Source organism: Seriola dumerili, unplaced genomic scaffold (genome assembly GCF_002260705.1).
Source record: "Seriola dumerili isolate Sdu_G_001 unplaced genomic scaffold, Sdu_1.0 BDQW01000002.1, whole genome shotgun sequence".
NCBI lineage: Eukaryota > Metazoa > Chordata > Actinopteri > Carangiformes > Carangidae > Seriola > Seriola dumerili.
This window is the reverse complement of record NW_019174257.1, coordinates 1799014-1811297: the sequence shown is the minus strand read 5'-3', so window position 1 is coordinate 1811297 and position 12284 is coordinate 1799014. Positions and strand designations below refer to the sequence as shown.

The window sequence follows — 12284 nt, the reverse complement described above, 5'->3', positions numbered from 1 at the left end:
ACTGTGACCGCAGTGGTTGTGAGGTGAATACGTCAAACACATCCATCTTTGGGTTTGGCAGGTGGTTGAAAGATGGCAGAGAGTTGACTGACCAGCAAAAATACTCGATCCTGAATGATGCTCGGAGTGGAATCTTGTGTCTGACGGTCATCTGCGCAACAGCGGCAGATATTGGACAGTATGAGTGTGAGGTATAAAACCCACATACATAAAACCTTCAATGTATTAAGATGATTGGCATTATTAATGTCAGAGATCTTCTTTTAAGATGCAGTATATCAAATGTTTTGTTTTGCTTAGCTTTGGAATGAGTTTGGCTGTGTCAAGTGCAAAGCAGGTCTATGCCCCACTTACATACCACCGACTGACATCGAGGATGACCAACCAAAGGATTTACCCCCTAAAGGTAGGACTGGCAAAGTTGCTGAAGGTAAATATCCTCCACATATGATGGAAACTAGTGGCAGGGTTTTCATGCGGCTGATCGACACGTTCACTAGTTCAGCCGTGTTTGAGAAGGGATGAAGCACATGCCATTGTCCAGTTTCACTTCAGATCCTGTCACCCTCTCTGCATCACGTCATGTGACATCTCTTCACTTTACAACAAACTGCAACAATCTGCATCAATTTCCACTTTCAACCACTACCATTCATCCATTCGATTCAAGTTCACACCATTTTGAGATTTTACTCACATTTTCCTTTTTCCCATTTCACAGACACTCACATCATAAGTAGTTCAAACTACCATACCACTTGTCACTAGATCCCCTGGGGTTACGGCATGGAGTGCAGCCTGTAGATGAATGCCTAAAATATGAAACGGAAAGAATAAGTAGTTTCTGTCTGCATGGCACGGCAAATTTGAATTTACAACTATTAACTGCATTATACAGTGGTATGCCTGAGATAAAACTACACTGTCATTTTTCATTTCTCCATTTCTACTGCTGCCATTTGAGTTAAGTGCATCATGCATGCTATAGGTGAAAGGACACTCTCTCTCTCTCTCTCTCTCTCTCTCTCTCTCTCTCTCTCTCTCTCTCTGTCTCTCTCTCTCTCTGAATGCCGTGAGAGTGGTTCATCTCTCTCTCACACTACTACAGTGACCTTAGCTACACTAAACACATACTTAAACATAACCATCTCTTACCTAATACCTACACATAGCCAATGCTAACTTCTGCCCTTTGATCCTTAATCTGTGTCACTAGTCACTCCATCTCTTCTACTAACTAGTGTTGAGTCTGAGGCACTTTAACCCCTGCCTCTGGAAAAAAAAAAAAAAACTCGTAAGTATAACTACTTCTATGTCAAAAGAAGCTTTTATTTGCCATAACCCAGTGGGATCTAGTGGGTATCATTCAACATAGGCACCATACTTTATTTCCCAGCATTCCTCTCACTCATGTAAACACAATGATACATTTATTGTATGGAATGATTTTGTGTTTTTCATCATGTCTCCACTTTCCACACAGGGCATGGATTGAAACAGACTCGATCATTTTCCCCCCATTAGACTCATGTTATCATCCAAAAGTCAGCCCAGCCACCGAGGTGCCATAACTAACAGCAGTAATTTAAATATAGTGTGTAGTATTACTGTCCTATATTATGTAGCGATTTTCAAACTGTGCTAGTATCTATGAATTTACTGTTACTGTTACTATCACACAGGGTCAGAAATACAACTAGTATAATGGAGTAAATAATAGAATTCAGCCAAATTCAATGGACTTATTAGAGTGGATGAAAAACCTGCTGTAAGTTTGACATATGATATACTTTATATTGACTATAAAGTTGTCTTACTCACATATTTTTTTTCTGGCTTTTGGACACTGGTTCACGGTGTTTTCCCTTCCATTGTCCATATCCTACACGTTTCTCCATCTTCCTTCTACTAGTAGTAAAGGAGGAAGTTCCTCACATGGACCGTTCCATGTAAGTCATCATTGTCATGATAACAAATAACCACTCAACAGTCCCCTTTTTCCTCTTGCCAACGCATGCCCAGCTAACTCTTCACTCCTACGAACACAAGATGGTCATGTGCTGGGCGGGTGCTCCCTTTGCGCCCATGCAGGAGTGGGCATGCACCCATGTCCTGTTGATGTGGTGGGTTAGTGGGGTAAAACCCTCAAGTCCTGAGGTAAGAAATGCAGTATTACTGCTGGTGGTACTTAAGGTAATGTACTTTTTTTCACTTTTCACTCTCCAATGTTGCAGTACATATAAATTACATTCAAGGCAAAGTGATAATTCCTTTAAATATAGTTAGAAAATATATTGTTATATTAAGTCTGTGATCCTTAAACTCCGGCTGAGTGGCAGTTTGGCTTTGGTAGATGCAGACTCAGAGGGCTGGTCCACTGCCTTTGTGAAGAAATGGTTACAGACTGATTTCAGCCCCACCTCTATTGCCAAGGTGCTTTTCCCTCCTGGACACCCTGAACAGTAAGTTAAGTCTCACTTATATATATTGACCTTACTTTCCCGCCTTGAAATTAGTACTGGATGTAAAAAGTAAGTGGAGTAAATTGAAGTGGTTTTGTTAATAATTGAAATGTTACCATACATCGTTATGACTGATAAATAGAATTTGATAATTACCTTTTCCCGTTTGTCCTCTCTTTGTGTCCAGAGCAGAGTGTAGCACTGAGGAGACAGCTCCTGCTGCCACATCCATGGATCAGGTGGTTCAGCAGCCGCTGTATTACCTGGAGGAAGAGGAGGAGGAGATTTACATCTCAGAACCAATGCAGGAAATTACAGATGGTATTCTTGTCATAAGAGTATACATAAGAATATGACTGCTATCAAATTTGGTATGCTCACTAAGTGATCTAATTTCCTGTTCAGCTCCACCCTCCATCCAGGTACCCACTGAGGACCTGTGTGTAGAGCCCGGCCAACCAGCTACATTTACAGCCATCATCACAGGACGACCGACTCCTAAGATACAGTGGTACAAGGTAGGGGCAGTGTAGATCAGTGATTTCCAAATCGGATTGATTGCAAGGGTTTGCAAATATGCAATTTATGGGATGGGAAAAATCATATTCCTATAATACCAGATGTTATTGCTTCTCTGTCTCCCATGAGAAAGGAAGCAGATCTTTTTATGGTTACATTTCCACTCTTCCCACTCACAATGTGACAGGTTGCAGGAGGTCATCACGTTGTTTTAAGAGATTACAGTGCAAAACGTTAGACCAAAGTTTACTGATAAAAGAGACAATCCCTATTAAGAAAAACTTCACTCTTCTGTTGTGATTGGAGGATGAAGAAGAGCTTGCAGCCAATGAGAATGTGGAGATAGTACAGCTTGGTGCCCGCTGCTCAGTGACCATAGTGTGCTCCGAGGGTGAGGACAGCGGCATATACACCTGCTTAGCCTACAATGACTCCGGCCATGCCTCATGCCAGGCTCAGCTCACGGTGGAGGAAGGTGAGATCACAGCATTCACTGTTAAATATGACTGTTTTTGTTTTAGGCATAGATGAATTCGATTTTATTATTATTAGATTTAATTTTGTTAGTCTGTGTGGTTTCTCTATAGGCCCACTGGAGTGTCAGGAGAGAGAGGTGGAGCTGGGGAAGAGAAGGAAGTTATTCTCTGTCTATGATGTTCATGAGGAAATTGGAAGGTGAACCTCTAGATTATACTGACATAGTCCAAGCTGTTCAAGATCTCTGCTAAGGTTTGACATGCGTTTCTTGTTTTAGGGGAACGTTTGGGGTAGTGAAGCGTGTCGTCCACAGAAGGACAGGTGAAGTCTTTTCTGCCAAGTTCCTTCCTCTGCGGAGCAGCACTCGGACGAGGGCCTTCCAGGAGAGAGACTTACTCTCCCGTCTGGCTCATCCCAGAGTGGCCTGTCTGCTGGACTTCTTTTGCACCAGACGCACTCTGGTGCTGATCACAGAAATGTATCCTCCCTGTTAAATATTACAATGTGATCACTCCTTTTTCCTTGCAGTGTGTTTAGCTTAAGTTTGATTTGTATTTGGTTTTAAGAGTTCTTTAACACCATTTCTAGCTGCTGCTCTCATGGACTTCTGGATCATTTATTACTCAGAGGATCCGTCTCAGAGAGAGAGGTACAAGCTTGAGATATTTTTTTCTTGCAAATATTATGTATGGCTCTTGACTAATATTCTACATTTTATTTCAGGTTCAGTCATACATCCAGCAAATCCTTGAAGGTGTTGGTCACATTCACAGCATGAACATCTTGCATCTGGACATTAAAGTGAGATTCCCAGTCCCCAGTCAACACTGCATTATTGACTGTGGCCTTATTTTTGATGCGGTTCTTAATTCTCCATTTTTATTTACACTTCCTTCAGCCGGATAATATCCTAATGGTGTATCCACCCAGAGATGAGATAAAGATCTGTGACTTCGGCTTTTGCCAAGAAATAGACGCATCCAGACACCAGTACAGCATGTTTGGTACACCAGAGTTCGTTGCACCCGAGATTGTTCACCAAGAACCAGTCACTGTTGCCACTGATATTTGGTGAGTCACCTGGTCAATTAAAACTTGAATCAAATAGATGCAAGTGTGTGTTTTTATTATGTGTTATCTGATGTTGCTGTAGAACTGCCACTCTGGTATAACTAGCAGATTTAAATAAAAGCTAAAAATGATTTGCACCGTTGTAAATTAGAGAGCAAAATTAGACCATATTACAATAATATCTTTCATTCTCTCTGTCAGGGCTGTGGGTGTTATAGCCTATCTATGGTACGTATCACTGCATTTTTGATAATTCAAAATTCAAAACATTTAAAATTCAAATTCTTAAATACACAATATATCAATAAGCTGGGCAGTTGACCCACGAGTTTCTGTTAGCTGTTAACATCAGGTTTTAACTTTATCTTGACAGTCTGGTGTGTCGATGTCCTTTTGTGGGCGAGACGGACCGGGCAACACTGCTGAGAGTGGGGGAGGGGACCCTGAACTGGGACGCCCCTGATGTCACATACAGGAGTCCTGAGGCACAGAACTTTCTCCACCTGGTCCTTCAGCCAGATCCAGAGTAGGAGACCTGTTTCATTATTGCTGAGACCACCACTTATCAATCAAGTCACACATCAAATAATAATATGAATCAAAGATATATTCTAGTAAAGTTTGTGCAAATGACAAAGAAATCCCATTTCATGTGACAAATCAGCATAAAGGAACAACAGTGATGTTAATGCCAATTCTGATTCCTCAAATCAAACATATCACAAAAATGCAAAACAAAATTTAAAAAAAAAATCAGTTTTCCTGTTAAAGCTGCATTTAGCTTATGCTGAACCCTCACTGATCAAAGTGAGACCTTGTAGGGCTCAACCAAAAAACTGGCAAAAAAATAAAACAATGAATTAAAAAGTGTCTGAATGCTGCATAAAACTACATTAACTTGGCTGATGTTTCTCTGTGCCTATGCTAGTACCTATTTCACATGAAAGACAGTCATTTGATTCAATGTGGATATCAAACATATTTTTGCTGAACTCCAGTGTTTAGTTCTTAGACCCTAACAACACTGTTAGGTGTGGTTTCAGGTGCAACGTAGCACATATATCTGAGCACTTCCAATTTTCCTTTACGTAGGATGCGACCGTCTGCCTTTGAGTGCTTGAGCCATGAATGGTTCCAGGTGAGAGGAAACAGTACACAATAGGTCTTTTAATCAAGCTTTATTGTATTAAAAAACATACTACAAATGCAACTAAACACTCAAATCTTTGTAACTGTGTCCAGGACAAACATACAGGAGAAGATACTGATGAAATCAACATGAGAAGTTTGAAAGTCTTTATCTCAAAAATGAAATGGCAGGTGAGTTGTCTCTCTTGTATCATTTATCATTTCTTGTAATGTTGATAATCTTGAAGTTTAATATGATTACATCAGATTATATAGTTTACCTAAGATTATGTCTTAAGCATTACCATTATCATTACCGTTGTATCTTCTCAGCGTTCGTTGACTTGCATTGGGTCAGTTCTCACATTGAGGCCTGTCCCTGAGCTGCTGGACGCTCCTCTCAGAGAGACTGCTGTGACGGTGCCTCGTGAGCTCCAGGAACACAGCAGCACCTCTCTGAGCAGTGGCTCATCATCTGAGTATGATGAAGCTGACGCTTTGGACTTTTTCCGGCACTACAGTCCGACTGAGGAGGAGGAGGAGGAAACAGAGGAGGATTATGATCCTTTAATGGAGAGAGCACAGATCCCCGAGCCTTTTGCCAAACTCCACCAAGATGGAGAGGAAGAGGAGGAAGTGACATTAGGGGAGGAAGAGGATGGGGAGATGGTAGGAAGGACGAGTGTATTAGAGCGGAGTATGAGCAGGCAGTCAGTTGCGTCATCAGACGTGTCGTGCCAACAGACACCTCAGAGGGAGCGTAGGTTGAGCAAAGACAGCAGTCAATCTCTCTACCTCTCTGACTGGGATGAGGGTTCAGGAAGTGACGGAGGTCGTATCCCTCGGGGCAGCGTCATCCGAAGCACTTTCTACAGCACCTCTCATCAGCTTTCACCCATGTCTGCCAGACACATGTCATTACGGGACAAATTCCAGGCCAAAAAACAGGAGAGAGGTCGCAAACCACTGAGGAGGAGCTTTTCAGGACGCCTCAATGAACCTCTTATTGAATATGTGGAGGATGAGACAGAAACTAATCGAGGCCAAAGACGGGGATCTATTCAGCCCACGATGCAGAAATCCTGCTCCTTTGACAGTGGAGTTGGCCTCATCCATGGCAACGTACCCCCTCACAGGAGGAGCAGGTCTCTTGATGAGTATTCGCGCCGGTCTCCCAGCTCACCCAAGCGCACAATGCCGGGGGAAGAAGAAGGCTCTCAAAGTCTGAAGGAAGATTTCACAGATGATGAAGTGGCTGGGAGAAACTTGTTGGCCATCCCGGGCCCACGACGACCTGCAAGAAGACGTGGCTCCATCACTCCTGTACATGCGACTCGCACACTGGGCGGAACAACTGTTCCCACAGACTTCCTTGCTGGAGACAGAACGGGCACCAGGTTGATTCAGGACCAGACAGAGAGCGATACTTTTGCTGGCTCCCAGGGGTCCCTGGCTGAGTCATCTATTTTGGAGCACGGTGGCTCAGAGTCTTCAAGCAGAATCGGCTCCTGCGAGGAGCTGAGTCATGGTCATCTCAGAGGAAGATACAGATCAGGAGAGAGTGAAGGGTATGATGACCAGGGGGAGCCTCTGATTTCATCATCTCCCTGCTCATTCCAAGAAGTCAAACCCAGAGGCTCGTTTCCTCAGGCCCCACCGCGAAACCGCACCCGCTCCAACCCAAACTTATCTGCAAACAGCAGAGGTCAGCAAGGGCCCCTGTTGATGCCGAGCCCCAGTCCCAGCCTCTCTTCTCTCCAGGCTCCAGAGAGGCCTCCCAGGGCCAGGGACAAGAAGGAAGGCTACGGCCTGCAGAGGCATGCATCTGCTCCAGCCCTGGAAGCCCGACCACCCACAGGAAAGTCACCCAAGCTGGGACTGCTCAAGATCTTCCGCAGGCAGTCCTGGACTGGCCATTCGTACTCTCAGCTGGAGGACACAGAATTAGGACCCACATTAGGAGAGATCATGACGCCCGATACACCCACCATGTCTTTGAGGAAGAAAATGAGAGCTTCAGCTTCTAGCCTGACCAAGCTGTTTTCCAGATCTAAGGAGGATGTGAGTAAAGGAGGTGAGTTATTGCACTCTATATATTGTACATTAACATCGTACTGTACATTTTATCCAACCTGATTTTTTTTTTTATTTGTCCATTATAACAGGGCCAATAGTAAAAGGATCACCTCCCATCCCACCTGAAAGGGAGCGTAGTGCTGGTCTTGAGAGTCCAAAAAAGAAGACCTCCAAAATCCTTCCTTCTTTCAAAATACCTGCATTCAAAAAGACAAAAGGTAGTGAATAAGCTACATTCTGTGGATCAAATATTTGCTGTCTGAAATAGCTATGCTGTCATCATTTTTGCTATAAGCCTGCTTGTCCATTATTTCCATATCTGCCAGTCCGTCCCAACAAGCCTGAAGTTCTGCAGTTAGATGGAGGCAGAGTCCTGCTGGTTTGGAAACCGATCCAGTCAAGTGACCCTCTCACCTACTGTGTGCAGTTCTGTTCAGATGGTGAGTTTACAGAGACTGTACAGCAGCACATTAATAGTTTGTGTTAAAAGGAAACCAAATAGTTGTTTGTGTTCGACAAATAGTTCCAGTTAATAAAATATAAAATGTAATCTATTTGTATATATGGTCAAAATATTTCATAATGAAAATCCATGCATTTAAACAAGCATTTCATCATGTGCAGAACATGGTGTTTGGAATGACTATTAGATATTTTTCAGTCACCATCATCTTTAGATTATTTCAATTTCATGTAGCTGACAACCAGTTAAAGTTCACACTGTGACTGTTTTGACTTTGAGTACTTGTCTTCATGTTAATCTTAAAGTTCCATTAAGTTAAAAATTATATTTCCTATAGTACAAAATCACTAATATCAGTGCAGTAAATCCCATGTATCGTGTGTTCCTGCAGGTGGGGCGTGGACAGTCCTGTCAGACAATGTGACAGACAGCTGCTATGTGGTGAAGGACTTAGTGAGAGGAGCGTCTTATGTGTTCAGGGTGGGCTGCATCACCAAGACAGGAGCAGGACCTTTCAGTGACGCTTCAGCACCTGTTGTTATGGCTACTCATCCCGAAGGTGAGAAAAATACTCTCAGGCACGATGTTGTATTTTCGCTGTTGCATGTGTGGTTTCAATCATTCATTCATTTTTCACATATTTAGTATTTGTGATCATTAGGACTTTGCTTCACAGAGTATTTACAGCAATGAGAGTTTATATGTTCATCAGCCACTTACATGGAGGGCTTTAACATTTTCACCTCTATTTGCTTTGTTGTACAGAGACTCACATTTCTCTAACCCTGACTGAGACCCTGGGGTCAAAGGTCACTGGATCAGAACAACAAACAACACAAAGGAACTACAGCTTCCTCTCTGAGATTAACAGGTGGGATTTTTAATTAAATCCAAGGGAGGAGCTTTAACGTCCCTTTTCTTCATAATGACCTAAATGTAGTGTAAATACTTTATTTTTACTATAGTGTTTATTTCCGTTTGATGGCACATGATGATATTTTTCTTCCTTTAGCTTTCATTTTGAAATTTAGGTGTAACTTTTCCAGTTTCTTAAGTCTGAAACAAACTGATATTTCTGATTTAAACCTGTTTTTTTTTTTTAAAGCTGATATTCAGTATCTTTATTTTTCTCCACTTTTATGACAAAATTGAAGTATCTGTGTTTTCCAACAGACTTTAATTCTTGGTATGGCATAAAAATCACTTCAGTTGTATGTACCAATGGTACTCAAAATGATACTGCTTATTTAGGGTCACAAGTGACTGGGACCAGTTCCACCATGCATTAGGTTCAGAGCAGTCTTGTCTTTTATCTCCCTTTATCTCACCAGTTTGCCACACAGCCTTTCTCTGTTCGTCTCCATCTTTTGCTCTTTTCTCTGTCAGGGGTCGTTTCAGTGTAATAACCCTGTGTAGAGATGTTGAAACGAGCAAAGTGTTTGCAGCCAAGATCACCCCTTACCAGGCAGAGCAGAGACAGCTGGTGCTTAGGGAGTACCAGCTGCTGAAGAGGCTTCATCACCCACACCTGGTGCAGCTGCACACTGCCTACCTCACCTCCTACTACCTGGTGTTAGTGGAGGAGCTTTGTCCCGGCAAGGAGCTGCTCTACAGTCTGGCTGCGAGGTAAAAGAGGGCTCACAAACAGAAAACTCCATCCTTGCTTTGACTATTTACTACTTGGTGGGTTGGTCTATCTCACACTTTATTCCAGAGCATGCCATATTGCCAAAAAAGGCAGTCTAGATGTTCATGGTTTTGTGAGCATGGTTTCTTAATGACTGTAATGAGCCCCAGTCCTCTGGTCTAGTGGATATACATCAGATCACAATTCCACTATTTCATCAAGGAAGTTCATTCAGTCCATTGCAGTGAAAAAAGCCTCCTCCTTGTCTTGTCCTGAGGAGCCTGTTAGAGGAATACTCCATGCAAGACTGATTACAACATGATTCCAAAATAGGAGACCTCACTGAGACAGTTTTCATGAGCAATGCTGATCAAATTAGGGCTTTTTCAGACCTATGTCTAAAATGTCTTATGTTTATGCAACCTGTAGCCATTTGTAGCAACCCATCACATACTGTAACTAAGCTGTACAAACGTGCCTGTCTGTGTCCCTGTCCTTTCAGAGATCTGTACGCAGAGACTCATGTCGCTGAGCTGCTGGTTCAGATTCTGAGTGCAGTCGATTACCTTCACAGCCGTCGAGTCATCCACCTGGACCTGAAGTCTGACAACATGCTGGTGGATGATGGTAACCACTTAAAGATTGTGGACTTTGGCTCAGCTCAGTCCTACACACCCGGACAGCCCCTCAACATCGAGCACATCCAGGGCCTGTCGGAGAGCAAAGGTACTGTTGCATTCCTTGTTTAATTTCAAAAGGGAAATTAAATTGTGTGAGATATTAAAGCTCGCATTGTTGTTGATTCTTCTAATGTACTAAACCTTTGACTGTCATGGCCTTCAACAGACTGCCGCAGCAAAGGTACATATTCTTTAAGGGAGGACGGATTGATGGATGGAAATAACTCAGCCTAACTTCATCCACCTCAGCAGATCCTAGCTACCATAACCTAACAAGCCCAAGTCCATTTTACTATTTTTTTTTTTTTTTATCCAATTCTTTCTGATTTTAGTCATTTTCTTAAAATAGAAAATTAAAAATGTGAGTGAATGTGGCATAGCCAGTAAAAGCACAACTCTTTATGAACAATGTCCTGTGTCTGTCTATTTTGCCAGTTTATATTGTCCTTCCTAAAGCTCCGGAGATCCTGGAGGGTCAGGGTGTCGGGCCTGAAACTGATGTTTGGGCTATTGGAGTTCTGTCGTTCATCATGTAAGTCCAAACATACAGGTGGAACAGCTGCATATACATATATACTTTTAGAAAATATGTGGTCATGTTTACTGAGTTAAAAAAAAAAAAAAAAGAAAACATTTAGAATCCAAAATAAGATACTGATGATTTGATAAAGGTGGCACCCATTCTTGCAAAATAGCAACAATCAACAATAGCATAACAAATTCTTTGCGATGGTAGTTGACAAAATTTCAGTTTTACAGATTAAAATGTCTGAATGTTCTTTCTGTACATAATATTTTCTTGTTATTTAGGTAGGCTGTAGGTTTATTTGCTCAAGTTATGAGTAAATATAAATGTTAACAGTGCTGCAGACAAACTCTTCTGTACTTCACTGAGGCAAAATGATTAACTTACTTAGTAATGCATGTATTATGTTTTTGTATAATTGCTTTCTTTGCTAGGTTGAGCGCCGACAGCCCGTTTCATGCAGAGCTCAGCTGGGAGCAAGACAGAAACATCAAGAAGGGGAAGATCCAGTTCGGACGCTGTTACCCTGGTCTGTCAGAGGGAGCCTTAAACTTCATGAAGACCAGCCTGAATAACAAATCCTGGTAAGTGTATCTGTTAAAATGTAGTCTGCATGTTTTGAAGTCATTCTTCTGATGCAAACCAAACCAAAGATTATTAGTGTAAAATGTTGCATTAGTGGATGAGGAACATAAATGTGTATATTCAATAAAATTATGAAATTAAATTTTGCAGGGGGAGACCCACTGCAGCTGAGTGTCTCCAGAACCCATGGCTGCGTGCTCCTCGTGCGCCACACAAAGCCCGACAATCCAAGGTGTGTTTCTCCACAGACAAGCTTAAAGCTTACCTCAATCAGAAGGAAGAGAAACGAGACCTGGTCCACACCAAGCTGCAGGGTCCCTTCTTCCAGTAAAGCAATGATGCCAAAAAAAAAAGTAGGATTTTCTTTCACCAGCAGGTTTTCCTAAAAAAAATATGCAGCCTTATAACCGATACATTTCATTTCAGCTGTGTGGTCCGTTTTTAAATAATTTTGCTATCCTCTGATTATGAGAATGTAATGCGTCTTAATGAGTTTCCAAATTGTTCTTGTCTATTAGTTTGTACATGAGAGTGCGGTGCATTTTGTTTGCTTTGGTTTCCATGGAAACAGATCAGGGATAAGGTTAAGTCTATGCACGAGCGTACACTGTTTGCTCTGTGACATGTTTTTCTCCTCAGCATCAGACAGCTGCACATGTTTGGTCTGACA

The 12284-nt window shown here is 42.2% G+C and overlaps 1 protein-coding gene across 1 annotated transcript in view; it reads left to right on the top strand.

Moving 5' to 3' along the window:
- LOC111233166 (obscurin-like) overlaps window positions 1-11945 on the top strand; it is a 40080-nt gene extending 28135 nt beyond the window's left edge. The window contains exons 50-75 of the mRNA XM_022760958.1: window positions 62-191; window positions 2023-2123; window positions 2340-2462; window positions 2650-2783; window positions 2868-2980; window positions 3288-3456; window positions 3569-3656; window positions 3736-3936; window positions 4047-4107; window positions 4182-4259; window positions 4357-4529; window positions 4731-4757; window positions 4903-5055; window positions 5622-5667; window positions 5772-5849; window positions 5991-6376; window positions 6422-7731; window positions 7823-7951; window positions 8051-8173; window positions 8588-8755; window positions 8962-9067; window positions 9583-9822; window positions 10326-10549; window positions 10939-11035; window positions 11464-11613; window positions 11765-11945. Of these exons, the coding sequence (XP_022616679.1) occupies window positions 62-191; window positions 2023-2123; window positions 2340-2462; window positions 2650-2783; window positions 2868-2980; window positions 3288-3456; window positions 3569-3656; window positions 3736-3936; window positions 4047-4107; window positions 4182-4259; window positions 4357-4529; window positions 4731-4757; window positions 4903-5055; window positions 5622-5667; window positions 5772-5849; window positions 5991-6376; window positions 6422-7731; window positions 7823-7951; window positions 8051-8173; window positions 8588-8755; window positions 8962-9067; window positions 9583-9822; window positions 10326-10549; window positions 10939-11035; window positions 11464-11613; window positions 11765-11945 (4789 nt within the window). The remainder of the gene's footprint in view (window positions 1-61; window positions 192-2022; window positions 2124-2339; window positions 2463-2649; window positions 2784-2867; window positions 2981-3287; window positions 3457-3568; window positions 3657-3735; window positions 3937-4046; window positions 4108-4181; window positions 4260-4356; window positions 4530-4730; window positions 4758-4902; window positions 5056-5621; window positions 5668-5771; window positions 5850-5990; window positions 6377-6421; window positions 7732-7822; window positions 7952-8050; window positions 8174-8587; window positions 8756-8961; window positions 9068-9582; window positions 9823-10325; window positions 10550-10938; window positions 11036-11463; window positions 11614-11764) is intronic.
- The last annotated feature ends 339 nt before the right edge of the window (window positions 11946-12284 follow it).